The 27851-nt window shown below is 41.9% G+C and overlaps 1 protein-coding gene across 3 annotated transcripts in view; it reads left to right on the forward strand.

Annotated features, from left to right (window-relative positions):
* Positions 1–27851, forward strand: part of PCDH19 (protocadherin 19) — a 282964-nt gene that overhangs the window by 12135 nt on the left and 242978 nt on the right. For all 3 annotated transcript variants that reach the window (XM_082263851.1, XM_082263852.1, XM_082263853.1), the window contains one exon: positions 5201–5528. In XM_082263851.1, the coding sequence (XP_082119977.1) occupies positions 5201–5528 (328 nt within the window). The remainder of the gene's footprint in view (positions 1–5200; positions 5529–27851) is intronic.

Consider the following 27851-nt stretch of genomic DNA (forward strand, 5'->3'; position numbering starts at 1 on the left):
ATTACCAACCATTTATTCTGTCTTTTCAGCTCACAGGACAAGGACACTTGCATTTATGGCAAGATCAACAGGTATTTTCTGTTCTTGCTAACAATTTATTTAGTCTGAAAAAAGAAAACTCATGGAGCCACCACATCTGAGGACTAGTAATCTTCAATATGTTACATATTTGTTGTTGGGTTTGGATATCCTTTAAGGTTTTTTTTTTTTGGAAACTCTGCCCAGAAGCATTAGAGGAACCCATAGGTTTTACTTAAAAAGCCTGCCTGCCAGTTTTTGTTTCTCCCTAACCACCAAGTCAAGTTCAAACACGGTCTAATTGGGTATTTGACAAGAACAAATGTTTATGGTAGGCCATTCAATCTATGGTGGATGAAAGAGATTAGCGAGCCTGTGCCACACAGCATTCTGGGAGCTACACTGCACCAGATTGTGGGCAAAACATATTATTCAACCATAGCAGAGCATTGGTTTAATTATGTACAAGATACTTGCCAAATTTGACCAAAGGGTTGAAGGTTGCCTTTGTACGTTATAAGCCCTTCAATAGAGCCAACATGCAGCTTCCATACATGTACAATAAATACCATTTATTACAAAATATTATAAGAAGTTAATGTGGGGAGTAAAATAAGATTATTTGTGTGCAGATGAAGTTTGGGGAATTAGTGGGCAAAATGCATCGACCATTCAACGCAGAACTTTGGTTTATTGCTACAAAGTTATTGGCCAAATTTGACCAAAGAAATGATGATTGCCTTTATCCTATATAAGCCCCTTTATATATAAGGAGCCAGCATGGAAAGCAAAATAGGATGTTCTGTATGCAGATAAAATATTGGGGGCAAAGTATATCAACCACCAAATGTAGAAATTTTAGCTTAGCTCTACAAAACTAGAGGAAGGAAAATGCAACAACTACTCAATGCAGAGCTTTGGTTTTTGCCCAAATTTGACCAAAGAGTTGATGGTTGCCTTTATCCTATATAAGCCCCTTTATATAGAATATTATAAGGAGCAGGCATGGGAAGCAAAATAGGATGTTCTGTATGCAGATGAAATATTGGGAGGCAAAGTATATCCACCACCCAATGTAGAGATTCGGTTTACCTCTACAAAACTAGAGGAGGAAAATGCAGCAACTACTCAATGCAGAGCTTTGGTTTTTGCCCAAATTTGACCAAAGAGTTGATGGTTGCCTTTATCCTATATAAGCCCCTTTATATAGAATATTATAAGGAGCCAGCATGGGAAGCAAAATAGGATGTTCTGTATGCAGATGAAATATTGGGAGGCAAAGTATATCCACCACCCAATGTAGAGATTCGGTTTACCTCTACAAAACTAGAGGAGGAAAATGCAGCAACTACTCAATGCAGAGCTTTGGTTTTTGCCCAAATTTGACCAAAGAGCTGAAGGTTGCCTCTATCTGATTTAAGCCCCTTCATATAGAATAATATAAGGAGTAAACATGGGAGGCAAAAAAAGATATTCTGTATGCAGATGAAATTTGGAGCATCATGGGCAAAACATATCAACCACCCAATGTAGTTTTGGTTTAGCTCTACAAATAAATGTGGTTAAAGTTGACTAGAGAGTTGAAGGTCTCCTTTATCTGATATAAGCCCTTCATTATATAAATAACATAAGGAGTCAACGTGGTAGGTAAAATAGAATGTTCTGTATGCAGATAAAAATTGGGGGATTGGGCAAAATGTACCAACCACCCAATGCAGAACATTTATTTAACTCTACACAAGATATTGGCCAAATTTTAAGAGTAGAAGGTCTCATTTGTCTGGTATAAGCCCCTCTATATAGACTAATTTGCATTAACAGGAGATTGTAACTGGCTCTTAATGGAGCCGGTTCACACATCTCTGGAACAGCTGCGGTGCGAATTGCGCAGAGGTCCTTGTGTGTCTTTGGCTCCATTTCAGGTCTGAATCCAGCCGAAAATTTGGGCCTGATGCATCCCTTAAATGGAGAACAGGGAGGCACCGAACCCCTGGTGTCAGCCACATCCATCTGCAGTGTAAACCCAGCCTCAAGGTTGCCTTTAACCGATCTGAGCCCCTTTATATAGAATGACATAAGGTGTCAACATGGTAAGCAAAATAGGATGTTCAGTATGCAGATAAAAATTTGGGGATTGGGCAAAATGTGGTAAAATTTGACTAAAGAGTTGAAGGTCTTCTTCATCTAATAAAAGCCCTTCATTATAAAATAACATAAGGAGTCAACGTGGGAAGTAAAATAGAATGTTCTGTATGCAGATACAAATTGGCGGATTGGGCAAAATGTACCAACCACCCAATGCAGAACATTTATTTAACGCTACACAAGATATTGGCCAAATTTGACCAACGAGTAGAAGGTTTCATGTGTCTGGTATAAGCCCCTCTATATAGAATAAAAGAAGGAGTCAGTGGGGTTGATTTACCAAAATCGGAGTGTGCAAAATCCGGCACAGCTGTGAATAGTAGCCAAACAGCTTCAGCTTTTTAATTAAGCTTTGACTAAAAAACTAGAAGCTGATTGGTTTCTACGCAGACCTGCACCAAAATTTGCACTCTACAGTTTTAGTAAACCACATACCAAATAGAATCTTATGTGTACAGCTGGAATTTGAGGGATTGGAGGCAAAACATACCAACCAACTCTACACAGATGGCTGGCCAAATTTGACCAAAAGGTTAAGGCTTGGTTCACACTAGTGCGAATTGGATGCGGGTTTCCCTGCATCCAATTTGCATTACAGGAGATTGTGACCAGCTCCTAATGGAGCCAGTTCACACATCTCTGGAGCGGCTGCGGTGCGAATTTCACAGAGGTCCTGCGCGTCTTTGGCTCCATTTCAGGTCTGAATCCAGCCAAAAATTTGGGCCTGATTCGTCCCTGAAATGGAGAACAGGGACACACTGGACCCCTGCTGTCAGCCACATCCATCTGCAGTGTAAACCCAGCCTCCAGGTTGCCTTTAACCAATATGAGCCCCTTCATATAGAATAACATAAGGTGTCAACATAGTAAGCAAAATAGGATGTTCTGTATGCAGATACAAATTGGGGGATTGGGGCAAATGTATCAACTACCCAGTGCAGAACTCTACATTTATTTAACTCTGCACAAGATATTGGCCAAATTTGACCAAAGAGTAAAAGGTCTCCTTTGTCTAGTATAAGACCCTCTACGTAGAATAAAATAAGTAGTCAATGTTGGAACTAAAATAGAATCTTATGTGTGCAGCTGAAATTTGAGGGATTGGGAGCAGAACGTATTAACCATCCAATGCAGAGCTTTATTTTAACTCTACACAGGTTATTGGCCAAATTCAAACAGTGAGTTGAAGGTTGCCTTTGTCTGTCATAAGCTTTTCAGCATGAAGTTTCTAAATATGTACGATAAACACGAATTACCAAAAAAATATAAGAAGTCAAGGTGGAAAGATCTGTATGTAGAGGAAGTTTGAGGGATCAGGTGCAAAAGGTAGAAACCACAAAACCTTTAGTGTTGGTATCACCAGGGTTTTTTTTCTTAGAAAAAAAGTGCAGGAACTCAACCACGCCTCTGTCACTTGCAGGTCGATCATCCAGTGGGGGTGTCGGCATTCGCAACCAAGGCACCGGCATCTCCTTTGTCCCCGTACTGCACTTGAAAAACACAGGAAGCCAGACCTCTGTGTTTACAAGTGATAATGATGAGCAGGGAGCAGAGGGCCCGGGCCAAAGGTGGTGGAACTGAGTTCTACCAAGTTCCAGCTAAAAAAAACAGCCCTGGGTATCACTCTACTCAAAATCATTTGCCAAATTTGAGTTGAAGGCTGCTTTTCTATGTTACACACCCTTGTTTAGAGTCTAATGGCACTTTTCCACTGCAAGTACCGGCTTGGTTCTACTTGGCCCTGCTTTTCCACTGCATGGTACCGCATGGTACGGTGTTGGAACGGTTCGGAACGGTATGGTATGGTTTGCTTTTCCACTAAAGTAGTACTAAACTAAGTGGGTGGGATTACAACGATTCTCTGACCAATCAGTGGCTAGTAGTGACAGACAGTCAGCTGCATGCAAAGGATTGTGGGATATGGTACCGGTATGGTACCTCTTGGAACCACAATCGAGGTGGTACTGTTTTAGAGAGCCGTACCCTTCGGTTCCATGTAGTGGAAAAGCGCCGCCGTACCGTACCGAACCGTTTCTACACCTTACCATGCGGTACCAGCAGTGGAAAAGCACAAAAACGAGCCAAACCGTTCGGTTCCATGCAGTGGAAAAGCACTTTAAATGTGTAATAGATGCCAATTACCAAAAAAATAGTATAAGAAGTCAACGTGGTAAGCAAAATGGAATGTTCTGTAAACAGATGAATATTGGGGTATGCGGCAAAAAGGTTATCATCCATCTAATGGAACATTAGGTTCAAACTCTAGAAATTCAAGGTTGCCTTTATCTGTTATAAGCCCTTCATTAGAACCAGCGTGCAGTTTTCTAAATGTGTACAATAAACGCCAATTAACACAGAATAATATAAGGAGTCAACGTGGGAAGCGAAATAGGATGTTCTCCATGCAGAAGAAAAATCATAATTAATACAGATGCAAACATCTAATGTCATAACTTTTTGCCTGAACAAGACTGCATGTCAATAAATTTAAGAGTGAATTTCTTGTAGCTTTGTACTGTTCAGAGACCAATTAACCCTTGGTTCTTCCAATTAATAAGTAGAAAATAATGGGTTCACTTCAAATCATCATAATTAGTGGTAAAGAGAAAGAAGAAAGGCACTTATAACTCTGAAATATCACACTTCCCCATAGAATTTTTATTTATTTTTTCCTTGGTTGACTGTTGAGTTTCGAAAATATCCAAGATATCTCCGATAAACTTCAGTCTGTCCATTAATCAGTCTGCGTGTTACAGTTTATGTTGTTGGTTTTCTTTGGTGATTTTTTCATAATTTTGCACTTTATTAGTTGTGTTATCCATTTTTTGTATTTTTATTTTTTTATTTTTTATTGAATGTCATGTTGCATCAAACTTTTTATTGTTTTGCCCTATGTTCTTGTGTTGCTGCTTTTTATTTATTTATTTTTTTTATTTTATTTTTACATTGGTGTTTGGTTGTAGTTGATGTTGTCGATTTTATGTTGGGCCTTTATAAACTGTGCACGTCTTTGCACCTTATTAATGTTGTCTTGCAGGATAGCCGAATATTCTTACGGACACCAAAAGAAGTCCAACAAGAAGAAGAAGATCAGCAAGAACGACATCCGCCTGGTGCCTCGCGACGTTGAGGAGACAGACAAGATGAATGTGGTGAGCTGCTCCTCCCTTACCTCATCGCTAAATTATTTTGACTACCACCAGCAGACGCTTCCTCTTGGATGCCGCCGCACGGACAGCACTTTCCTTAATGTGGAAAACCAGAACACCAGGAACGCAGGGTCCAATCACGTCTACCATCACACCTTCACCAACCAGAGCCCACCACAACCCGACCTCATCATCAATGGGATGCCTCTTCCGGAGGTGAGTAGACTGACCAATAACCTTCTCTTCTACTACCTACGTGTTGTTTGAAACTTTGTTTACTCCCCCCCCCCCCCCCAAAAAAAGCAAGATGCATTCTGATTGGTGCGTTTTCTTGGAGGCTTGATCAGCAGGCAATGGTCTTCAATGTTCACTTGAGGAAATCCCATGGTTGGTCAACTTTTTATTTGGCATTTATTCTTTGTTATTTTTGATGGTGCATTTTAAGCTGCCCTTAGGTGGGATTTTGAATGTCAAATGCATTGTGTGTATATATATTTACATATACGCCTAAGATTTATGATTTGTTGGATTGCTACTTATCATTGGAAATCATCAGAAGGTGTCAGAAGGTGAAGAAACAAAGATTTGTTTCTTTTTGTAGGCATGCTTTATTGTTTGAGAGCCAGCTGTAAATTTGCTATTACTGAGAAACTGCCATTGCTTGCCCTTCCGAAAAAGCTACCTTCCTGGCCGCAGCTTTGTTCAGTACTTCTGAGTTACTTATTTTCAACAAGCATGCAGCCAGTATGCTGGTGTAAAGTCAGAATGCGTCATTTTGCAATCTTGTTGTGAGTAATGGAAGCCCACACATTTCCTCTGGTTTCCTTTAAGATACACCTGTATGAAAAATAAAAGTTTTGATAGTAGATCAGGAAACCGTGATAGTTACATAGTAACCCAAAGCAACCAATCAGCATCCAGCTGGGGAAAGCTAATTACGGCTAATTGGTTTCTGCATGTTGTTGTACATCACTGCCGTTTGCATCAGATTATTTAAATGTCAACACCACACAATTCCGATATTTTCATGTGGCAAAGTGGAATCATAAGCTGAAATGTTGAAATCCTAGTTTTGGGGTGGAGATGAATTTTTAATAAAGCGTGTAGAATAATTATATAGTTTGAATATCATTTTGTCAGTAAACCTTTATTACTTTTCCATAATGGCGCATTTGAAAAGCCACATCTGAAGGTGTTAGGGCAGAGACGGAGTCAGTTGCTGAAAAGGGAAAATTAAAAAAAAAAAAATGTGTATATATATATATATATATATATATATAATTCTAAATAGGCCAGGAAAGAGTTGGAACCCTTGCCATGTTTTAACTGCTGGGTGCATGTATAAGAGGCGCTATATTTTCTCTGGTCGGTACCCAGTTGTGTGAATGATCGTTTTATAGATTAGGCCGAAAAATTATTATTACTTTTGGGAAATGGCGCATTTGAAAAGCCACATCTGAATGTGTCAGGGCAGTTGGGAAACAAAAGAATTAGAATTATTAAATAAATATATATACAGTAATATATATATATATATATATATATATATATATATATATATATATTAATATAATTTTATATATATATATATATATATATATATATATATATATATATATATATATATATATATATACATATATACAATATCTCATATATCAATTTAAAAAATATATCTCTAGCAGTATTTTTAGTTAATTTAAGCATCTATTTATAATTAAGCCAATTTTTTTTCTCTTTTTTTTCTGTTTTAAATAGGCCAGGAAGGGATATGAAGCCTTGCCATGTTTTAACTGCTGGTTGCATGTGGTTGGTGGTATCTAGTTGTGTGAATGGTCGTTTTATTGATTTGGCTGAATAATTATTATTACTTTTGGGAAACGGCCCATTTGAAAAGTCACATCTGAATGTGTCAGGGCAGTTGGGAAACAAACATTTTTAAATAAATATATATACAGTAATATATATATATATATATATATATATATATAAATATATATAATATCTCATATGTTAATTTAAAAAATATATCTCTAGCAGTATTTTTAGTTATTTTAAACATCTATTTATAATTAAGCCAATTTTATTCTCTTTTTTTTTTATTTTTTTATTTTTTTTTTTATTGAGTAGGCTGAATTATTATTACTTTTGTAAATGGTGCATTTGAAAAGCCACATCTGAATGTGTCAGGGCAGTTGTGAAACAAAAGAATTAAAATTTATATATATATAAAATATCTCATATGTTAGTTAAAAATATATATCTCTAGCAGTATTTTTAGTTATTTTAAACATCTATTTATAATTAGGCCAACCTTTTTTTTTCTCTCTGGTTGGTAACCAGTTGCCAACCTTTTTTTTTTTTTTTTTACTAGATTTTCTCTGGTTGATAACCAGTTGTGTGAATAATCGTCTTATTGATTATGCTGAATTATTACTACTTTCGCATATGGCACATTTAAAAAGCTACATCATGTGTCAGGGCAGTTGTGAAATAAAAGAATTAAAATTTTTATATATATATATATATATATATATATATATATATATATATGTATATATGTGTGTATATATATATATATATATATATATATATATATATATATTTATACAGTATATAGTATATATGCATGGAGTTGTTTCTTCTCCGATTTTACATGTAAAGGTATTAGCAAAATTCCACATGAACCCTGATGATAGAAGAGGAAGGTTTGAGTCCCCAAAACACATCAGAGCTCTTATTCCACTAATTATTCAGTTAAAAAAAAAATAAAAAATTCAGGACTCTTTGACCCCCCCACCTTCAACTTTTTTTGAGGTTGCTTCGGTACATGTGGGCAGTCTCACTGAAGCAATTCAGCCTAGGATGATCATTTACACAACTGGGTACCAACCATAGATAATCAAGCACATCTTATTCATGCGCCCAACAGTTAAAACCTGGCAGGGGTTCCAACCTCTCAGTGGCCTATTTAAAACTAAAAATAAATCAAATAGATGTATGTTTAAAAAAAAAATTATATATATATATATATACAGTATATAGTATATATGCATGGAGTTGTTGCTTGTCCGATTTAAAAATTATTAAATATAAAAAAAAAAATACTGCTAGAAATATTTTTAATTTTTGTTAAATTGACATATGAGATAAATATATATATATATGTAAATTTAACAAAAATTAAAAATATTTCTAGCAGTATTTTTTTTTAATATTTAATAATTTTTAAATTGGAGAAGCAACAACTCCATGCATATATACTATATACTATATATATATATATATATATATATATATATATATATATATATATATATCCTAGTAGCACAACGCAGTGGCTGTGCTTTACTGTTCCTCTCTCAGTGCAAACAGGTTATTTGAATATGATAAGTGTCTTTTGATTTATTTTTTTTTTTGGTTGCTATATGTACTGTCTTAGCAATAAAGATAGAGACTAGAGGGAGACCCCATAAATAGGATCCCCCTCATGGAAATCTGGAACAGCAAAAAGCAGATAGATAGATAGTTACCAATTCATTCTAGTGTACCGTTAACCATTTTATCTCCACCCTGTTGTTTCCCTGGCCCGGTCATCGGCATTGATATTCTTAGACCCCCTTCGCTCCGTTGGCCCCCAGGACTGTGTGATTAGTAGGGAGCCGGCGTTGGACTGCGCCCCAATTACTGGCAGATCTCAGGTTTCTCGTGCAAAGTGTGAATTTCCTTTTTATCAGCCATGCCAAGCTTTTCTTTCACACATTTCATATGACTAAAGAGTTCCCTGCACAAAATTGACAGCAATTTAGACGTTGCGTTACCACCCGGCACATGCTTCAGGTTGTGTGCATTGAACTGTCGTATTTTGGATGGAGTCGTTGTCTTGGAAAAGGGCTGTGAAAGTCATGACATAAGAGGTACAGTAACTCGGGCGTCATTTTACGGCGCTGGAAAGGAAGAACTGTACAGTGAATTCCTCACCTGTCACAATGTATAGCAAAGTCACGAGGTGAGACGATGCAGCCGGGGCTGATCTGCAGGGCCGCTGATACTCCTGCTGTACTGGGCCCAGGCCCCATTAGCTAAACAGGGGGGGGGGGGGGGGCAGGGTAGCTTTATTGTTCATTTCTGCCTAATGAATAAATGGATTTTACTAGACCACATCCCCAGTCCTACTCCCTTACCAGGGCTTAATTTGCATTGCCCTGGGTTCCATCAGGTCAACAGAGGGGCCCAAGAGGTGGGAGCAGAGGAGGGACTTTTTTTTTTTTCATTTTTGAGATGTAGGCAGATCAAGTAACTGCAGCAGTTTCACTGTACCCCGGGTCGGTGTTGGGGGGAGGGGCCTGTCAGGAGGGCTGTATGGGCCCCATGATTTCTGTGTTTTGTGAACAACGCCAAGGACTGCACAGGCACTGGGATTGTGTCATCTCTGAGCTGGCATCTCAGTCTAGACCATGGATGGTGCCTGAATAAAGTTGGCTCCGTCCTTCTGGAGAGAAAGTCATACGAGGGCGTTGCCAAGGGGAGTATTATTATAAATTACACTTACACATTACTTAGCATTCTTGAACTTAACAACATATTTTTGATGGGGGGTCTACTTTAGCTAAGCGATTTTTTTATTTTTTTTCACTTGCAAAAATTGCCGCGGTGCACCAGCAATCTCACTCCCTTTTGTTAGTAATTTAGTGATCTGAGAACCCTTTTGTAATGGAGGATATTCCCAAACATACCCACGGCACCTTTCTTGCTGTGTCTTACTAGTAAAACACCCCCTGAAGAAGCCCTGAGCATCGGGAGCTGGTCGCTATTTGGAAACCAGCGCAGTTTGTAGGGCCGGATAAACAAGAAATCAGGAACCTGGAGCCTGCTAACCGGCATGGGTTGCACTTTCATATCTCAATTTTTGAGCATTGGGTGACACAGCGTGTCTTGTCTTTCTTCGTGACAAGCGGAATTGCAGAATTGAAGAATTGAAGAAACACCTAATTTGTAATTAGAAACACATTATTTCCACATACCGCAATCCCTGAATGCTAATTGCAGGCCTGCTTGTGTAGAACAAATAACTCATTGTAGGTGACGTACACATAACACATAGTTGGTTAAGGGGAACTATTCATAAAATATCTGCCATTATTCCGCCTGTCATAACTCATAACTCAGAGTTATGTGGAAGATTAGAGTGTCAGCTCACCGCCCAGACATTCATATTTTTATTACTGGGGGCTTGGCAGATTTCCCCTGTTTGTTGTATGTGATGTGGTGGTGTTTGTTACATTGTAATGAGAGAGAGGGAGGGAGAGAGAGAGAGAGAGAGAGGGGGGAAGAGAGAGAGAGGGAGAGAAAGAGAGGGGGGTAGGGAAGAAAAGAGAGAGAGTGAGTGAGAGAGAGAGAAGGGGGGGAGAGAGAGAGTGAGAAAGAGAAAGAAGGGGGAGAGAGAGGGGGGAGGGAGAAGAAAAGAGAGAGAGTGAGAGAGAGAGAGAAGGGGGGGAGAGAGGGAGAGAGAGGGGGGAGAGAGAAGAAAAGAGAGAGAGAAGGGGGAGAGGGAGAGAGAGAGAGGGAGAGAGAGAGGGGGAGGGAGAAAGAGAGAGAGAAGGAGATAAAGAGAGGAGAGGGAGAGAGAGAGGTAGGGGGAGGGGGGGGAGAGAAAGAGAGGGAGGGGGGAGGAAGGCAGAGAGGGGGAGGGAGGCAGAGAGGGGGAAGGAGGGAGAGAGAGAGAGAGAAAGAGATAGATGGAGAGAGAGAGGGAGGGAAGGAGGGGGGAGAGAAAGAGAGAGGGGAGAAGAGCGGGATAGAGCGAGAAGGGGGGGAGCAAGAGGGAGGGAGAGGGGGCAAAGAGAGAGAGGGAAAGAGGGGGGAGAGAGAGAGGGGGAGAGAGAGTGGGGGGAGAGGTAGGGAGAAGAGAGGGAGAGAGAACGAAATGGGGGGGGAGTGAGAGGGAGGGAGAGGAGGCAGAGAGAGAGAGGAAGAGAGATAGAGGGAAGGGGGGGGAGAGTGGGGTGGGGGAGGGGGGAGAGAGAGAGCGGAAGAGAGATAGAGGGAAAGAGGGGGGGGGAGAGAGTGGGGGAGGGGGAGAGGGAGGGAGAGGGGGGAGAGAGAGAGCGGAAGAGAGATAGAGGGAAAGAGGGGGGAGAGGGGGAGAGAGAGTGGGGGGGAGGGAGAGGGGGGAGAGAGAGAGCGGAAGAGAGATAGAGGTTAAGAGGGGGGGAGAGAGAGGAAGAGAGATAGAGGGAAAGAGGGGGGGAGAGAGAGGAAGAGAGATAGAGGGAAAGAGGGGGGGGAGAGGAAGAGAGATAGAGGGAAAGAGGGGGAGAGAGAGGAAGAGAGATAGAGGGAAAGAGGGGGGGAGAGAGAGGAAGAGAGATAGAGGGAAAGAGGGGGGGGGAGAGAGAGAGGAAGAGAGATAGAGGGAAAGAGGGGGGGGAGAGAGAGAGGAAGAGAGATAGATGGAGAGAGAAGTTGTTAAATCAGAAGAAAAAGGCAATCAATAGCAGTCCCCACACCCAAACAATGTAAGAAAGAACTTGAGTGGGGGGTAATGAAGGGAAGAAAGAGATGAGGGGGAAAGAGAAGAAGAAGAAAGAAGAGAGAGGTCAGAGGGTAGATAAAAGAAAAGAGGGAAATAGGACGGGGGGGGAAGAGTAGAGGAAAAATAGGGCAAGAGAGAAAGTGTGGGATGGGTAGAGCGAGTCAGGGAGAGCGAGGGAGTAAATAAGAGCATTAATGGAAGGAAAGGAGGGAAGGGAGAGGAGCGGAGATGGAGTAGACAAAGGGGATGGAGAAAAGAGAGAGGAGGGCAAGGAGAAAGAAATGGGAAGAAGAGGGGCGAGAGGGAGGAAAGAGAGGGACAAGAGAGAGGAAGGGGAGATAGAGGGAAGGGGGGGGGGAGGAGAATGGAGAGGAGAGAGGGACAATGGAAAAGAGGAAGAGGGGAGGTTATAAAATTTAAAGGGATACACTGAAAAGGGAGGGTGAGTTAGAGACTTAAAACCAAAGAACCTCAAAGAGAGGGAGGGAGGGAGGGAAAATGTAGAAAAGAATACTTGAGTAAATCTGCACTTTTTATTCCAACTATTTGAATAATCCTTTGCAGATTCCTGTCTGCTCATTCCTGTTGGCACACAAAGACTTTTGCCACACCCCTGAGATCCTCTCCTCCTATTAGCTGCCTAAACCCTCCCATGCAGTTCACAGTGGCTGAAACAAGTTAGACATGCAAACCTGTACTGTATAAGGGGGTTCCGTAGTGCCATTTGTATGACGTCCTGCTCTCATGTGATTTCGGCTGTATATATATATATATATATATATATATATATAATATACTATATTACGGTATATTATATAGCTACTAGGTCCTCTTTAATGCTTTAGAACTGGCTATCATATGGGCTGTAAGGAATAATGCTTAGCGATCCTGTTGGCGTGTGTAGCCTCATCACAGGCCATGCCTTAACAATTTACTTTTTTGATTTTCCGTGTTTTTGGAGCTTTCTCCGGCGCAGCTTTCCAGATAATAACGAGTCCCATGCCTCTACTTGCTTTAAATTGCTACCAATACACCAGTGCAATTTTTTTTTTTCCTGCTGCATCGTAACGCGCCGGATGCCGCCTGAACCCTTTGAATGATACCCTTGCATCTCCGCCGAAGTTCATTCTCGTACGGAGCCAGCCCGTTTGACGGAAACGCGGTTTATTTAATTGTATAAATTGGTCACAACGGGACTTATTTTTGAAGTTTAAATCCCATTATTAGCTTGTTACGAAATTAAAACAACGAGAACCAAATTGGCAGGAAAGATGAGTCAATCTGATGTGTGTAAATTAATTATCTGCAGGCGGTTTGACTTTCAGTTAAAAGATATTAGACCAAAAACATGTTTTCCATTTCTGTTTTTTTTTTTTTTTTTTAAACTGGCTTTTTTTTTTAGTTTTTTTATTTAGTTCTCAAAATGGGTGTGTGTGCTCTATAAGTTGGGAGGAGGTGATACTAAGGGGGGTGGGAGGAGGGAGAGGTTATAATTTCTATATATTGGTTTATGTTTTATTTTTACCCTTGTGGTTAATTATGTGGTAGCTGAAAAAGTAAAAGTAGCTTTTTTTATTTTTTTTTACTTTTTTTTTTTTTGTTGTTTTATGTAAGCTGCAGAAATTATTGTACTGATTGATACTAATTTGGCAATTGATCTGCCAGTGTGAAAGCTGCTTTACTGATCCATTGGCAGTTAGATTGCGGCTGTCATTGGGACTTTGATGTAACCTGCTATTCTGACCTCCAGGGGGAGCCGGAAACTCCCGGGGGCAGCTCTAAAGTCACTTCCCGACAGATAGGGTAGGTTCATCGGATTTTCCGTTATGCTCAGCCCTAGTTGCCCAGAATGTCCCAGTAGACCTTCTATTTGTTAGCCAAAATTTTGCAAAACATCTTTACTTCCAACAGCAGAAATTTTTGAGGATTTTTTTTTCCAGATAGCACATAATAATAATTAAAAGAATGGGTTAAAAAATGTACTTAACATAATTAGTTATTTAAATTTCTGCAAAATTTTATAAATTTTATATTTTCCCTGGAGTTAGCGTTAAAAGTGATATTTGAGCTACAGGCCTCCCTACTGTAATTCCTACCTCTACTCCCATTCATCTAGGAGTTTTTACTGTTCTAGGTCCCCTTTTGTGTTCTAGCAATTCCAACAGGGATGGTGAGAACCCTTCCATAATGAGCACAGCGGGTGTACAGACCTGGAAACTCAGTGCAGGGATGGTGGGAACCCCTCACAATGAGCACAGCAGATGTTCAGACCTGGGAACCCTTTGTAGGGATGGTGGGAACTCCTCATAATGGGCACAGCAGTTGTTCAGACCCAAGAACTCAGTTTAAGGATGGTGGGAACCTCTCATAATGGGCACAGCAGTTGTTCAGACCCAAGAACTCAGTTTAAGGATGGTAGGAAACCCTCATAATGGGCACAGCAGGTGTACAGACCTGGGAACCCAATGTAGGAATGGTGGGAACTCCTCATAATGGGCACAGCAGGTGTACAGACCTGGGAACCCAGTGTAGGAATGGTGGGAACTCCTCATAACGGGCACAGCAGTTGTTCAGACCTGGAAACCCAGTGCAGGGATGGTGGGAACCCCTCACAATGAGCACAGCAGATGTTCAGACCTGGGAACCCTTTGTAGGGATGGTGGGAACTCCTCATAATGGGCACAGCAGGTGTACAGACCTGGAAACCCAGTGTAGGAATGGTGGAAACCCCTCATAATGGGTACAGCAGGTGTTCAGACCCAAGAACTCAGTTTAAGGATGGTGGGAACCCGTCATAATGGGCACAGCAGGTGTACAGACCCAGGAACTTAGCACAGGGATGGTGGGAACTCCTTATAAAGGGCAAAGCAGGTGTACAGACCCGGAACACAGCACAGGGATTGTAGGAACCCCTAATAATGGGCACAGCAGGTGTACAGACCCAGGAACTTAGCACAGGGATGGTGGGAACTCCTTATAAAGGGCAAAGCAGGTGTACAGACCCGGAACACAGCACAGGGATTGTGGGAACCCATCATAATGGGCATAGCAGTTGTTCAGACCTGGAAACCCAGTGCAGGGATGGTGGAAACCCCTCACAATGAGCACAGCAGATGTTCAGACCTGGGAACCCTTTGTAGGGATGGTGGGAACTCCTCATAATGGGCACAGCAGGTGTACAGACCTGGAAACCCAGTGTAGGAATGGTGGAAACCCCTCATAATGGGTACAGCAGGTGTTCAGACCCAAGAACTCAGTTTAAGGATGGTGGGAACCCCTCATAATGGGCACAGCAATTCTTCAGACCCAAGAACTCAGTTTAAGGATGGTGGGAACCAATCATAATGGGCACAGCAGTTGTTCAGACCCAAGAACTCAGTTTAAGGATGGTGGGAACTCGTCATAATGGGCACAGCAGGTGTACAGACCCAGGACCTCAGCACAGGCATGGTGAGGACCCCTCATAATGGGCACAGCAGTTGTACAGACCTGGGAACTCAGCACAGGGATGATGGGAGCTTCTTATAATGTGCACAGCAGGTGTACAGACCAGGAGTACATGGTTGAGGACCCTCCAGTAGGCATGTCACCAGTGTTAGACTGACAGCACTGCGTACTTCAATACCCGATTTCTTGATATTGAGTTCCTTCCTCTCCCAGCTTGAGTGCTGGTCTGTGGGGGATGACAGGGAGCTATTATAAAAACAGATACACAGTAGTTATGCTAGCTGTCTTTTCAGATAATACAAAAATACTTAATGGTATGAAGGATTTTTATTAAATACATGAGCCTGGGGTTCAGCTTTACACGCCATTGCGAAGGAATCTCAGACCCGCCGCTGTATCCAGTTGCAGGGGATGGGGCCCGCAAAGCGATGGTTGTGCCGTGGCCTCATTATTTTGGGGAAATCAGAGCAATCTGCAGATCCTGCAATTGCATTTGCTTATCTGCGGAACGCGCCGCACTTCAAGCGCCGTACAGGGAAGCTTCTCTACAATGGCCACCTGTCAGTCAGGGAACGCCACGCTTGTTGTGATATGCCGTGGCTGTTTAATGAGTGAAGCTTTTAGTCAAGCAGTTGCGAATCTTGAAAAAAAATGTTCCCGGGGGAGACGTTTCCTCCTGAAGTGTGGAAGCTGCAGGAGACATTGTCCTTTTTTTTATTTTTTTAACTCCCTTATTTACAAAACAGCTTCTTTTTCCTTTTTTTTTCATCAGACATCTGTACAAGCAATCCACAGAAAATCCAAGGAAGAGCCTCAGCCAATTAGAAAAGCAAACAAAAAAAAAAAAGTATATCCCATTCAAACATAAAATAGAATGCTGCTTGTGCTGCAATATTCGCCTTCAGTACAGAGCTGCCCTATTGCAGCACTGCTTTTCCTCCACCACTGGATGGTCTTAGTCTTCTTGGTTGAATAAAAGCCCTGATCATTCAGTCTTCTGGGTCCAGGCTGTCTTGGCCCACCCCCCCCGTCTGTGATTGGACAGTGAGAGGAGAAGCAGCACAGTGACGAGGTCATCTCTCTATCACTCTGCTTTCTGCTCCTATCAGCATGCTTCTTAAGCATTTTAATTGATTGGCCTCTTGTGTTGCACCCACAGGGACTGCAGGAGGTTGATACCGGATCACATTAGGGTACTTATACTGTTTACGTCAAAAAATATATATTTAATGTTGTACTGTATTACTGATTAGAGAGCTACTGTTTATTATTGGTTACCTTTTATATCTGCCTTTATATCAACTTCAAAGGCAAAGTCCTAAATCAGGGGTCTCCAAAGTTTTAAGTATGAGGGCCACATTGAATATTTTACAAATATTTGTGGGACCAAAAAAAAAAAAAAATCACCCATCAGATGTCCCCTTACATCAGAGTTCCCATCAGAACCTTACATTAGAATCCATCTTACATCAGTCTCCAACTTCATCAGGGTCTCCATTAGAATACTCGTATATCAAAGTTTCCCCTTGTAGCAGGGTCCCTATTAGAGTCCCCCTTATATCAAAATCTCCCTTTATATCAGGTTCCTTATCAGAGTCCCCCCTTACATCAGGGTGTCCATCATAGTCTTCCTTAAATCAAAGCCCCTCCTTACATCAGGGTCCCAATCAAAGTACCCCCTAACACCAGGTTCCCCATCCATGCTCCCCTTACATCAGGGTCCCCATCAAAGTCCTTCTTAAATCAAGACCCCCCTAACATCAGGGTCCCCATCAGAGCCCCTTCCTACATCAGTGTCCCTATCAGGGCCATTTCACACCACAGAAATTCATCAGGGTCTGCATCAGAGTCCCCTTTATATCAAAGTCTCCCCTTTTAGCAGGGCTCTTATCAGAGTTCCCCCCATACATCAGGGTCCCCATCATAGTCTTCCCTAAATCAAAGCCCCCCCCTTACATAAGGGTCCCCCTCAAAGTTCCCCCTAACATCAGGGCCCCAATTTGAGTTCCCCCTTACAGCAGGGTCCCCATCATAGTCTTCCTTAAATCATAGTCCCCCACTAACATCAGTGTCCCTATCAGGGCCATTTCACACCACAGAAATTCATCAGGGTCTGCATCAGAGTCCCCTTTATATCAAAGTCTCCCCTTTTAGCAGGGCTCTTATCAGAGTTCCCCCCATACATCAGGGTCCCCATCATAGTCTTCCCTAAATCAAAGTCCCCCCCTTACATAAGGATCCCCTTCAAAGTCCACCCTAACATCAGGGCCCCTATTTGAGTCCCCCCTTACAGCAGGGTCCCATCATAGTCTTCCTTAAATCATAGTCCCCACTAACATCAATGTCCCCATCAGAGTCCCCCCTTACATCAGTGTCCCTATCAGGTTCATTTCACACCACAGAATTTCATCAGGGTCTCCATCAGAGTCCCCTTTATATCAAAGTCTCCCCTTTTAGCAGGGTTCTTATCAAAGTTTCCCCCTACATCAGGGTCCCCATCATAGTCTTCCCTAAATCAAAGTCCCTCCTAACACCAGGGCCCCTATTTGGGTTCTCCCTTAGAGCAGGGTCCCCATCATAGTCTTCCCTAAATCAAAGTCCCTCCTAACATCAGGGCCCCTATTTGGGTTCCCCCTTAGAGTAGGGTCCCCATCATAGTCTTCCCTAAATCAAAGTCCCTCCCAACATCAGGGGCCCTATTTGAGTTCCCCCTTACAGCAGGGTCTCCATCATAGTCTTCCTTAAATCAAAGTCCCCACTAACATCAATATCCCCATCAGAGTCCACCCTAACATTGGTGTCCCCATCAGAGTCCCCCCTTACATCAGTGTCCCCATCAAAGTCCCTTCCTACATCAGTGTCCCTAACAGGGTCATTTCACACCACAGAATGTAATCAGGGTCTCCATCAGAGTCCCCTTTATATCAAAGTCTCCCCTTTTAGCAGGGTTCTTATCAAAGTTTCCCCCTACATCAGGGTCCCCATCATAGTCTTCCCTAAATCAAAGTCCCTCCTAACATCAGGGCCCCTATTTGGGTTCCCCCTTAGAGCAGGGTCCCCATCATAGTCTTCCATAAATCAAAGCCCCCCCCCCTACCATCAGGGCCCCTATTTGGGTTTCCCCTTAGCGCAGGGTCCCCAGCATAGTCTTTCTTAAATAAAAGCCCCCCCCTAACATCAGGACCCCTATTTGAGTTCCACCTTAGAGAAGGGTCCCCATCATAGTCTTCCCTAAATCAAAGCCCCCCCCCTAACATCAATGTCCCCATCAGAGTCCACCCTAACATTGGTGTCCCTATCAGGGCCAGTTCACACCACAGAAACACAGTCTGGATGCGTTTCTGCATATGCATTTTTGATGTGTTTCTGCTGCATTTGCCTTTTTCCCATTTTTTCTTTCCAAAGGTTTTTTTTTTTTTCCTTGCTGTAATGCGTTTTGATGTATTTTAGATGCGTTTCAGTACCTCACTGGTAAAGCTAGATCATTGGAACCCATATAATCTACTGTCCATGCGTTTTTGTTGCAGAAAAAAAAACGCACTGGACTGCATCTGGTGTGAACCGGCCCTAAAAGTTCCCCCTTACAGCAAACTCCCCATTAGAGTCCCCCCTTACTACTGTAATCTGTAAGCATTGCTGTAGCAGCAGGATAGGAGTCAGTAGGTGGAGCAGGTCTGGACAAAAGGATGCCGTGGTCTCAGAAACTAACGATGGGGATAATGACAGTGAAGCAGGAAGGAACCTGTGCTAAAGACCACGGGACAGGACGGGGACGGGGGGGATGGGGGGTTATAGGCAGCCCCTGCTGACCCTAATCTTCAATCTGTGAACATTGGTACACCACTGACCCTAGTTGCAGGTCGGATAAAATCTTGTAGCGGGCTAGGTGTGGCCGATGGGCCGTAGTTTGGAGACCCCTTTTGTAAATGTGGCCTTGAAGTACATAGGTTATGGCTTAGGTCTGCAGTTTTTTTTTTACCAAGGCATTGGTGTAGGGCCACAGTCCAGCCTTTTTTTTGCTGGTGTTGTGGAATCCGGATTTCACAGCGAATAAACAATCATGATTTTGCTGAAATTTTGTCAAAATTTCTTTTAAATTTTGCCACACGGACTGCTTAGGTAAAACGTTTTGGAAAAAATGAATCAACGTTGTTTTCATGGGTGATATTCACCAGTTGACCACCTGCTCAGATTTTCTGGAGGCCCCCCCATCCCCAGCCAAAAGTGGTAAACTGACCCCGTTGAGACTTAAGCAGCCCATACAGTGAATTTCTTTCCCGCAACTACTGGATTGTATTCTCCCGAGGGGGTTGGTAGATGGATCAACTTGGTACATTCAGCCTGCCCATACATAGTTCGAATCTCAGCCGGTTCCTGCTGAACCAGCCAAGATTCGAACCGTCTATGGCCATCCTGACTTCTAGTGTGGGCGGAAGTGCTTCACTGCGCTCCCTGCCGAAAACCGGAAGTGCGTCATCACGCACGCCGCGACCGGAAGTGCGTCATCGCGCGCCGGAAGCGGAAGTGCGTTATCGCATCTTCCATTAAGGGGACATTATAAAAGAGCGTGCTGCAACAGGGGGGCTTTGCCTTTGATAACGTCTGACGGTAGGACGAAACACGTCAGACACGCCAGCCCCCATGCAGATACGCTTCTAGCCGCAGCAATTTCTTACTACATGCCTGAATCATACAGTTGACATGTGAGTGTTTTACCTTTGCTTTTATCTCAATAAATGTACATACTGTGAGCCTCACTTGTTTTTTGGAGGAACATCATTATCCAACATTTGGGGTCTTTGAAGCATATGAGGTTGTCCTGTTCCATATGAATGTTCCGTGGTGGACTTGGTGCTGAACCTGGAGTGGACCCTTCCCTGGTGATTGCTTTTACGCCCTACGCTTGGTGGACCTTTCTGTAGCTGGAGGTCTAAAGCTCTGGTAAGGGAATTACCTTATTTCTGCACGTGGTGATGGTCAGGATTGTGTCTTCACTTACGGTGTTGGAGTTTACTTGTATTTATTTCTGCACCTCAGCATCTGTTCTGACGGACTTCATGGACTCTGTTCACTCATTGTCTTTTTAGTGTCATTTATTTATGTGGCACTGTACTTGAATACAATTGCTCTTTGGTTTGATAATACCTTTTGTACTGGCAGCCTTTGCATATATTGGTGTACTGAGCGCAGCTATCTTCCATTTTTTGTTTGTATCTATCCATCCTTAGGTTTAGAACTGCTAAGGCAGGCCATAGATTGTGCAAATTTCTTTCCTGCAACCACAATTCTCCGATCAACACAGATCGTGCTGACAGGGGAATCTCTCCCGGCAAGACATTGTATGCTGAATCGGCCAAGATTTAGACCATCTATGGCCGGCCTAAGTCATAATGGTGGAGGCAGAGACCAACCTCCAGACTGCGTCCTGCTCAGCTCATCTTCCTCTCCGACTCCGGCCACCTCCATGCTGGAAAATGGCTTCATCCTACAGGACCTGTACGTTTTACTTAGATAAGATAATGCTTCAGCGAGTGTTGAATTTGGATACATCCTATTCTCTGTGTTTATTTATCTTCTCTCTGCATCTGGCTGCCCAAAGTCTCTTTTGATTGAATGAGATCTGAGGGAAATGGGCGCCAGAGAAAAAGGGCTTTGACACACAGGGGGAATATTCACTGACGACTTGCCAAGTTGTCTTATTACATCAGAGGGAAATTATTGCAGAAGGGATGTTGCCGAGCAACACAGCGGAATTATGATTTCAATTGCGAGGTTTACAGGATTCCGATTATTTTTTTAATGGAATTCTTTATATGTGGTGGTGGGAGTAGTGCGATTGTGACAATAGTTTTTTTTTTTCCCTTTGCAGTGCTGGCGTGCTGAGATGAATTCCTGGCAGGGATGTGAAATAACCCCTCTGGATGACACTGCTGCTCCTGCTAATGGACTGTTGTCATCCAGAAGGAGGGAATAGGTCTTCTTAAAGAAGAGGTGGAGGTGGCCTTGAGTGACCTTAAAGTGGTTGTAAACCTCAGTCACGAAATCTGAACAAAGCACATATATATACAGTGCCTTGCGAAAGTATTCGACCCCCTTGAACTTTGCGAGCCATTTCTTAAAGATATCCATAAAAAGTATCACAGGCCACCTGGGAGACACACCAAACATGTGGAAGAAGGTGCTCTGGTCAGAGGAAACCAAACAAAATCAAACTTTTTGGCAACAATGCAAAACGTTATGTTTGGCGTAAAACCAACACAACTCATCACCCTGAACACACCATCCCCACTGTCAAACATGGTGGTGGCAGCATCATGGTTTGGGCCTGCTTTTCTTCAGCAGGGACAGGGAAGATGGTTAAAATTAATGGGAAGATGGATGGAGCCAAATACAGGACCATTCTGGAAGAAAACCTGATGGAGTCTGCAAAAGACCTGAGACTGGGATGGAGATTTGTCTTCCAACAAGACAATGATCCAAAACATAAAGCAAAATCTACAATGGAATGGTTCACAAATAAACATATCCAGGTGTTAGAATGGCCAAGTCAAAGTCCAGACCTGAATCCAATTGAGAATCTGTGGAAATAAATGAAAACTGCTGTTCACAAACGCTCTCCATCCAACCTCACTGAGCTCCAGCTGTTTTGCAAGGAGGAATGGGCAAAAATTTCAGTCTCTCAATGTGCAAAACTGATAGAGACATACCCCAAGCGACTTACAGCTGTAATCGCAGCAAAAAGGTGGCGCTACAAAATATTAACTTAAGGGGGCTGAATAATTTTGCACGCCCAATTTTTCAGTTTTTTATTTGTTAACAAAGTTTGAAATATCCAATAAATTTAGTTCCACTTCATGATTGTGTCCCACTTGTTGTTGATTCTTCAAAAAAAATTACAGTTTTATATCTTTATGTTTGAAGCCTGAAATGTGGCAAAAGGTCGAAAAGTTCAAGGGGGCCGAATACTTTCGCAAGCCACTGTATATATATATATGTAGTATTTACTTGTCTCTCTCCAAAGCTCTGGGTGTAATTTTCCTCTGCTGTTTCGTTCCTCTCTTATCAGCATGAGTCACTTCTAGTATGGTTGTCTGTTATGCTTTAACATTGTGTCCCTAGATGCCAATTGTCGCAGATTTGCCTGTGGCCCACCAATGGCACGTCCCGGGACCACAGTATCAACCTTATTTGAGGTTCTACCCTTGTGCATTAATGCACAAAAGCATTAATTGAGGAGATGGAGGTTGCGAGTGGGTGGTCTGCATTTCAAAAAAAGAGTGCTAGACCAAAAACTGGATAAAAGAATAAAATTTTAATTGTTAAAAAAAAAAACAAGACTTTCACCTGGTTTTGGTCTGGCACTCTTCTCTGTATTTCTATGGCTTGAGCTACAGTTGAGAGCCCATCCAGTGAAGCCTTGCTGAGTGGGAGCTGCCTTGTCAGAGCTATTGAGCTTTTTTGAAGTTTGCCTTCACCTGACTACACATTCCAGTCTAAAAGTTCCGAGAGCCTCTATGAGAATGTTGTTCTGGAGTCTCTGCGAGGTCTAAGCTGGCCCAACCCAAAAAAAAACACTTTTTGACTTTTTGATGCCCCTGGAAGAAGTCCCATTGGACGAAACGTGCGTAGCGCGGAGAATAGCGGTAGCATTATCACAATTCTCTATTAAATGCTCTTAATGTCTTTTTATTTGTGAGTACCTTTACTTTGTTTTTTAAAATAAACTGTTATACAGTACTTCACTATGGGATGTTATTACTCTTTCCTTGGTATGTATCCAGGGCTATTTTCCTCAGAGGATAGGTGCAGGAACTCCCCCCTTCTGAGTGACCCCTTGTCTCCACCCACTACCCACCTCTGAGCACTGTCCCTTGGTTCCATCCCCTACCCACCTCCCAAGCACAACAAAATACCTCACCCAGCAACAAAAGATCCACCCCAGCAACATTAGACCTCCCTCCAGTAGCAACAACGGCTTTCCCAGCAACCAGTATCAATAGATCAGCCAACAATAGACCCCTACCTCAACAAGGGATCCCTACCAACAACATAAGACCCCCCCAGCAATAATAGATCCCCCAGCAGCAACAATGGACCCTCACACAATAACCAATCCCTACCAGTGACAATAGATCCCCAAGCAGCCAGCATCAAGAGACCCTCCAACACACCCCCCACCCCTTGCTATTACATACATACATTCAGTGCTGGAGGTGGGGAACTGTGTTCCCCCGCGTTTCTGCTGAAAAAAAGCCCTGTATGTATCTATGGTGTTCAGATTGGGTTATAGTGAACGATTTTGAGAAGGGGAGGGTTGTAACCCCTGTAAGGTTTATTTTTGTCATCTGTGTCCCATTGGGGGGATTTACCTTCACTTCCTGTCCCATAGCTAAACAGGATGTGATAGGCAAATCCCTACAAATTAGGGGAATCTCTTGGGGACCCCTAGGTCACCAGAACTATCGTCCCCATTTGAATATTTCCCCTCTATTACTTTTCTTGGGACAACTCAACATTTGGGAAGGCCTCTTTCCTTGGTATGTATCTATGGTGGTGAGAATGGATTATAGTGAACGATTTTGAGACCATCCTGAGGCATACGATCTCTGAGGCATTGATCACTGTCCAACCACAGGCTGGGGAAGGGTAGACGACCACGCAGAAGAAAAAAGTCAGGTCAACAGGATGGCTGTGCTGTGTGGGAAGGCTGTGTAAATCTCACTGCAGAAATGCATATCCCTGGGCATGTAAAAACAAATTGTGTATTCAGCTGTTTGCCTAGAGAGCTTTAACATAAAGGTTAAAAAAAGAAATATACACTGTGTCTCCAGAACTCTCTCTTTTCCCCATGCAAAGTAGCATTTGACTATGTAAATTGTCTTGTCCTGTTGTTGTGGCTGGTGCGGAAAGTACCCCTGGTGACGGGTTAAGTTGCTATAGTCCATGCAAAACAGCCATGTACCTAAGTGCCAACATGAGCCTGTCTGGAAAATCAAATTTGCATTGTACGTGTGTTGGACTTATCCCTAAGTAATCACAAGCATTCATAAATTAGGAGTAAAAAAATAAATTAATATTAATAATGTTACTTTGACAAAATAATTACAATTTAAAAAAAGTACATGGTTAAAGCACTGGTGAACTCATGCGGACTTTGATGGAGCTTCAGCTGTGGAATAGTTTTCATATTTCTGGACATGTGCTGTGACATTATTGCATTTGGTTTAGTTAGTAGTGTATGGAACAACCACCAAGTGGAACCAACTCTGAGGATTAAATTGTATGCCAATGATACATTTTAATTAATTAAAACTACTGCCTACCATGATGTTCTCTTAGCAGCTGCACTCCAGCCAACTGTCAATAGTGTTCTCATATACAATACCGCCTCTTCTTACTGAAAGCCGCTAAAGCCCACCTTCACCTCTTCCAACTGAAGGCAACTAAAGGCCAATTTCACCTCTTCTTACTGATGGTCACTAAAGGCTACCTCCACCTCTTCTAACTTAAGGCCACTGAAGGACAACTCCACCTCTTCTTACTGCAGGCCACTTCCACCTCTTCTAATTTAAGGCTACTGAAGGCCACCTCCACCTCTTCTTACTGAAGGCCACCTCTTCTTACTGAAGGCCACCTCTTCTTACTGAAGCCCACCTCTTCTTACTGAAGGCCACCTCCAACTCTTCTTACTGAAGGCCACCTCTTCTTACTGAAGCCCACCTCTTCTTACTGAAGGCCACCTCCAACTCTTCTTACTGAAGGCCACCTCTTCTTTCTGAAGGCCACCTCTTCTTACTGAAGGCCACCTCTTCTTTCTGAAGGCCACCTCCACCTCTTCTTACTGAAGCCCACCTCTTCTTTCTGAAGGCCACCTCCACCTCTTCTTACTGAAGGCCACCTCTTCTTACTGAAGGCCACCTCCAACTCTTCTTACTGAGGGCCACCTCTTCTTTCTGAAGCCCACCTCTTCTTTCTGAAGGCCACCTCCACCTCTTCTTACTGAAGCCCACCTCCACCTCTTCTTACTGAAGCCCACCTCTTCTTTCTGAAGGCCAGCTCCACCTCTTCTTACTGAAGGCCACCTCTTCTTTCTGAAGGCCACCTCCAACTCTTCTTACTGAAGCCCACCTCTTCTTTCTGAAGGCCAGCTCCACCTCTTCTTACTGAAGGCCACCTCTTCTTACTGAAGCCCACCTCTTCTTTCTGAAGGCCACCTCTTCTTACTGAAGCCCACCTCTTCTTTCTGAAGGCCACCTCCAACTCTTCTTACTGAAGGCCACCTCTTCTTACTGAAGGCCACCTCCAACTCTTCTTACTGAAGGCCACCTCTTCTTGCTGAAGACCCTTGAAGGCCCCCTCACCTCTTCTAACTTAAAGTGGTTGCAAATCCTCTCATATATCAAGTGAAGTGAATAGCCTCAGGTGATACACAGAAATGAAACATATCCTTCTACATAAGTTTTACTTGGTTATCTGCAGTCTTCTCTTCTCTACATCTCGTCAAAGTGCTAAATTTAGATACAATTCTTCTGTATCTGTCAGTAGCACAGAGAAGGGGGCAGGGAGCTGCAGTTAGAGCTCTTGTACAGTGTGTGAGAGCTGATTGGAAGAAAGCTACACTCCCCCCCTTCATACATGGCACAGGAACGAAGGAAAGATGCAGAGCTGTGTTGTGAATAGACAAGCTTTGTGCTAAGCTCTCCTCCCCCGTCTCCATTTTATCTCTGATGTTGGGACAACTTGCCAGAATTGACCCTGAAATTCAGATGACATTGAATTCAGATTGAATTTCATAAATTCAAATGTCCAAAGCTGAATCTGAATTTTAGCGTTATTTTTGGCAAGGCTTCCGAGAAAATTAGACCAAAGGCCGTTTCTTCCTTATATCTGTTTCTGACATTGCCTGATCACCACTTAGCTTGACTGCCAGTGCCACCGGGTCCCACCATTCTATCTTAGTATCCCTGGCAGAATTTTTTAAGGAAGTGTCTCAGGTTTTTCTTTTTGGCCCCATCCCAGGAGCTTCTCAATCCAATTTACATAACTGTCCATCATTTTCTGCTCTATAATAAATAGATTTTTTTTTTCAATTTTTATCATCTTCAACAAGACTTCCAGTTCAAAATCTCCAAATTTTAGGGGTTTGCTAATTTTTAAAAAGTTTGAACAAACAAGAACTGATTGAACATTTCAGACATACGCTCATCTCTAAGTCTTATACCGACCTCTTGGTAATGTAAGTCATCTCTAAACTTCCCTTTAGCTCAGTAGATACTTCAAAACCCGAACTTACACGTTATGCTGGTTATAAATTGGTGATTTCATTGGTTTTACCAAAGGTGGTACTACGCTTTCATGAATTTTAAGTGGGATTGTGGGGTAGTTAAACTCTAAACTGAAACTCAAAAATAGTACCAATATGATTTTTTTTTTTTTTGACAAATTTATTACTCATGCAAAATATTAGTTATGATTTTTCTTAACTTAGTTTTCTTGTTTGTTGATTTTTTTTAGTTGATTTTTTCCTAAAGGGATACTAACTCCAGGCTGAAACTCAAAAGTAGAAAATAGTACCAATATGATTTTTTTTTTTTTTTTTTTTACAAATTTATTTCTCATGCAGAATATTAGTTATGATTTTTCTAAAACAAATTTTCTTGTTTCTTGATTTTTTTTTTTTTTTTTAGTTGGATGCTAACTCCAGGCTGAAACTCAAAAGTAGAAAATAGTACCAATATGATTTTTTTTTTTTTTTTTTTGACAAATTTATTTCCAATGCAAAATATTAGTTATGATTTTTCTTAAACAAATTTTCTTGTTTGTTGATTTTTTTTTTTTTATTTTTTTTTTGTTGGATGCTAACTCCAGGCTGAAACTCAAAAGTAGAAAATAGTACCAATATGATTTTTTTTGCCAAATTTATTTCTCATGCAAAATATTAGTTATGATTTTTCTTAACTTAGTTTTCTTGTTTGTTGATTTTTTTTTTTTTTTTTTAGTTGATTTTTTCCTAAAGGGATACTAACTCCAGGCTGAAACTTAAAAGTAGAAAATAGTACCAATATGATTTTTTTTTTGACAAATTTATTTCTCATGCAGAATATTAGCTAAGATTTTTTTCTTAAAGGGACTTTAATTCTAGACTGAAACTCAAAAATAGAAAATAGTTCCGATATGATCTTTTTTTTTTTTTTTTTTTTTCAACCGTTGCCAAATTTATTTCCCATGCTGAATATTAGATATGATTTTATTTCTTAAAGGCACAATTATAAAAAAATAAAAAAATGTTTTTATCAAAATTGCTCACGTCTGAAACTGTTTGATGTGTTTTTAAGCAGTCAGCTGGAGATCCTTTAATGACTGATTAAGCTTGGTCTGGTAGCAGTGTGTTTGCATAAAATGCCCCAGGCAGTGGAGAAGAACTACTAGCAGGAGAGACTGAAGAGGTTAATGAGAAAAAAATACTACAATAGAAAAAGTTTTGTGCAAGGATCATAAAAAATAAATTGTTATGAATGTGTCAGCTTGTCATACATGTGGGATCCCAAGTGTCAGTG

Source organism: Pelophylax lessonae (assembly GCF_965119305.1).
Source record: "Pelophylax lessonae genome assembly, chromosome: 7".
NCBI classification, from domain to species: Eukaryota; Metazoa; Chordata; class Amphibia; order Anura; family Ranidae; genus Pelophylax; species Pelophylax lessonae.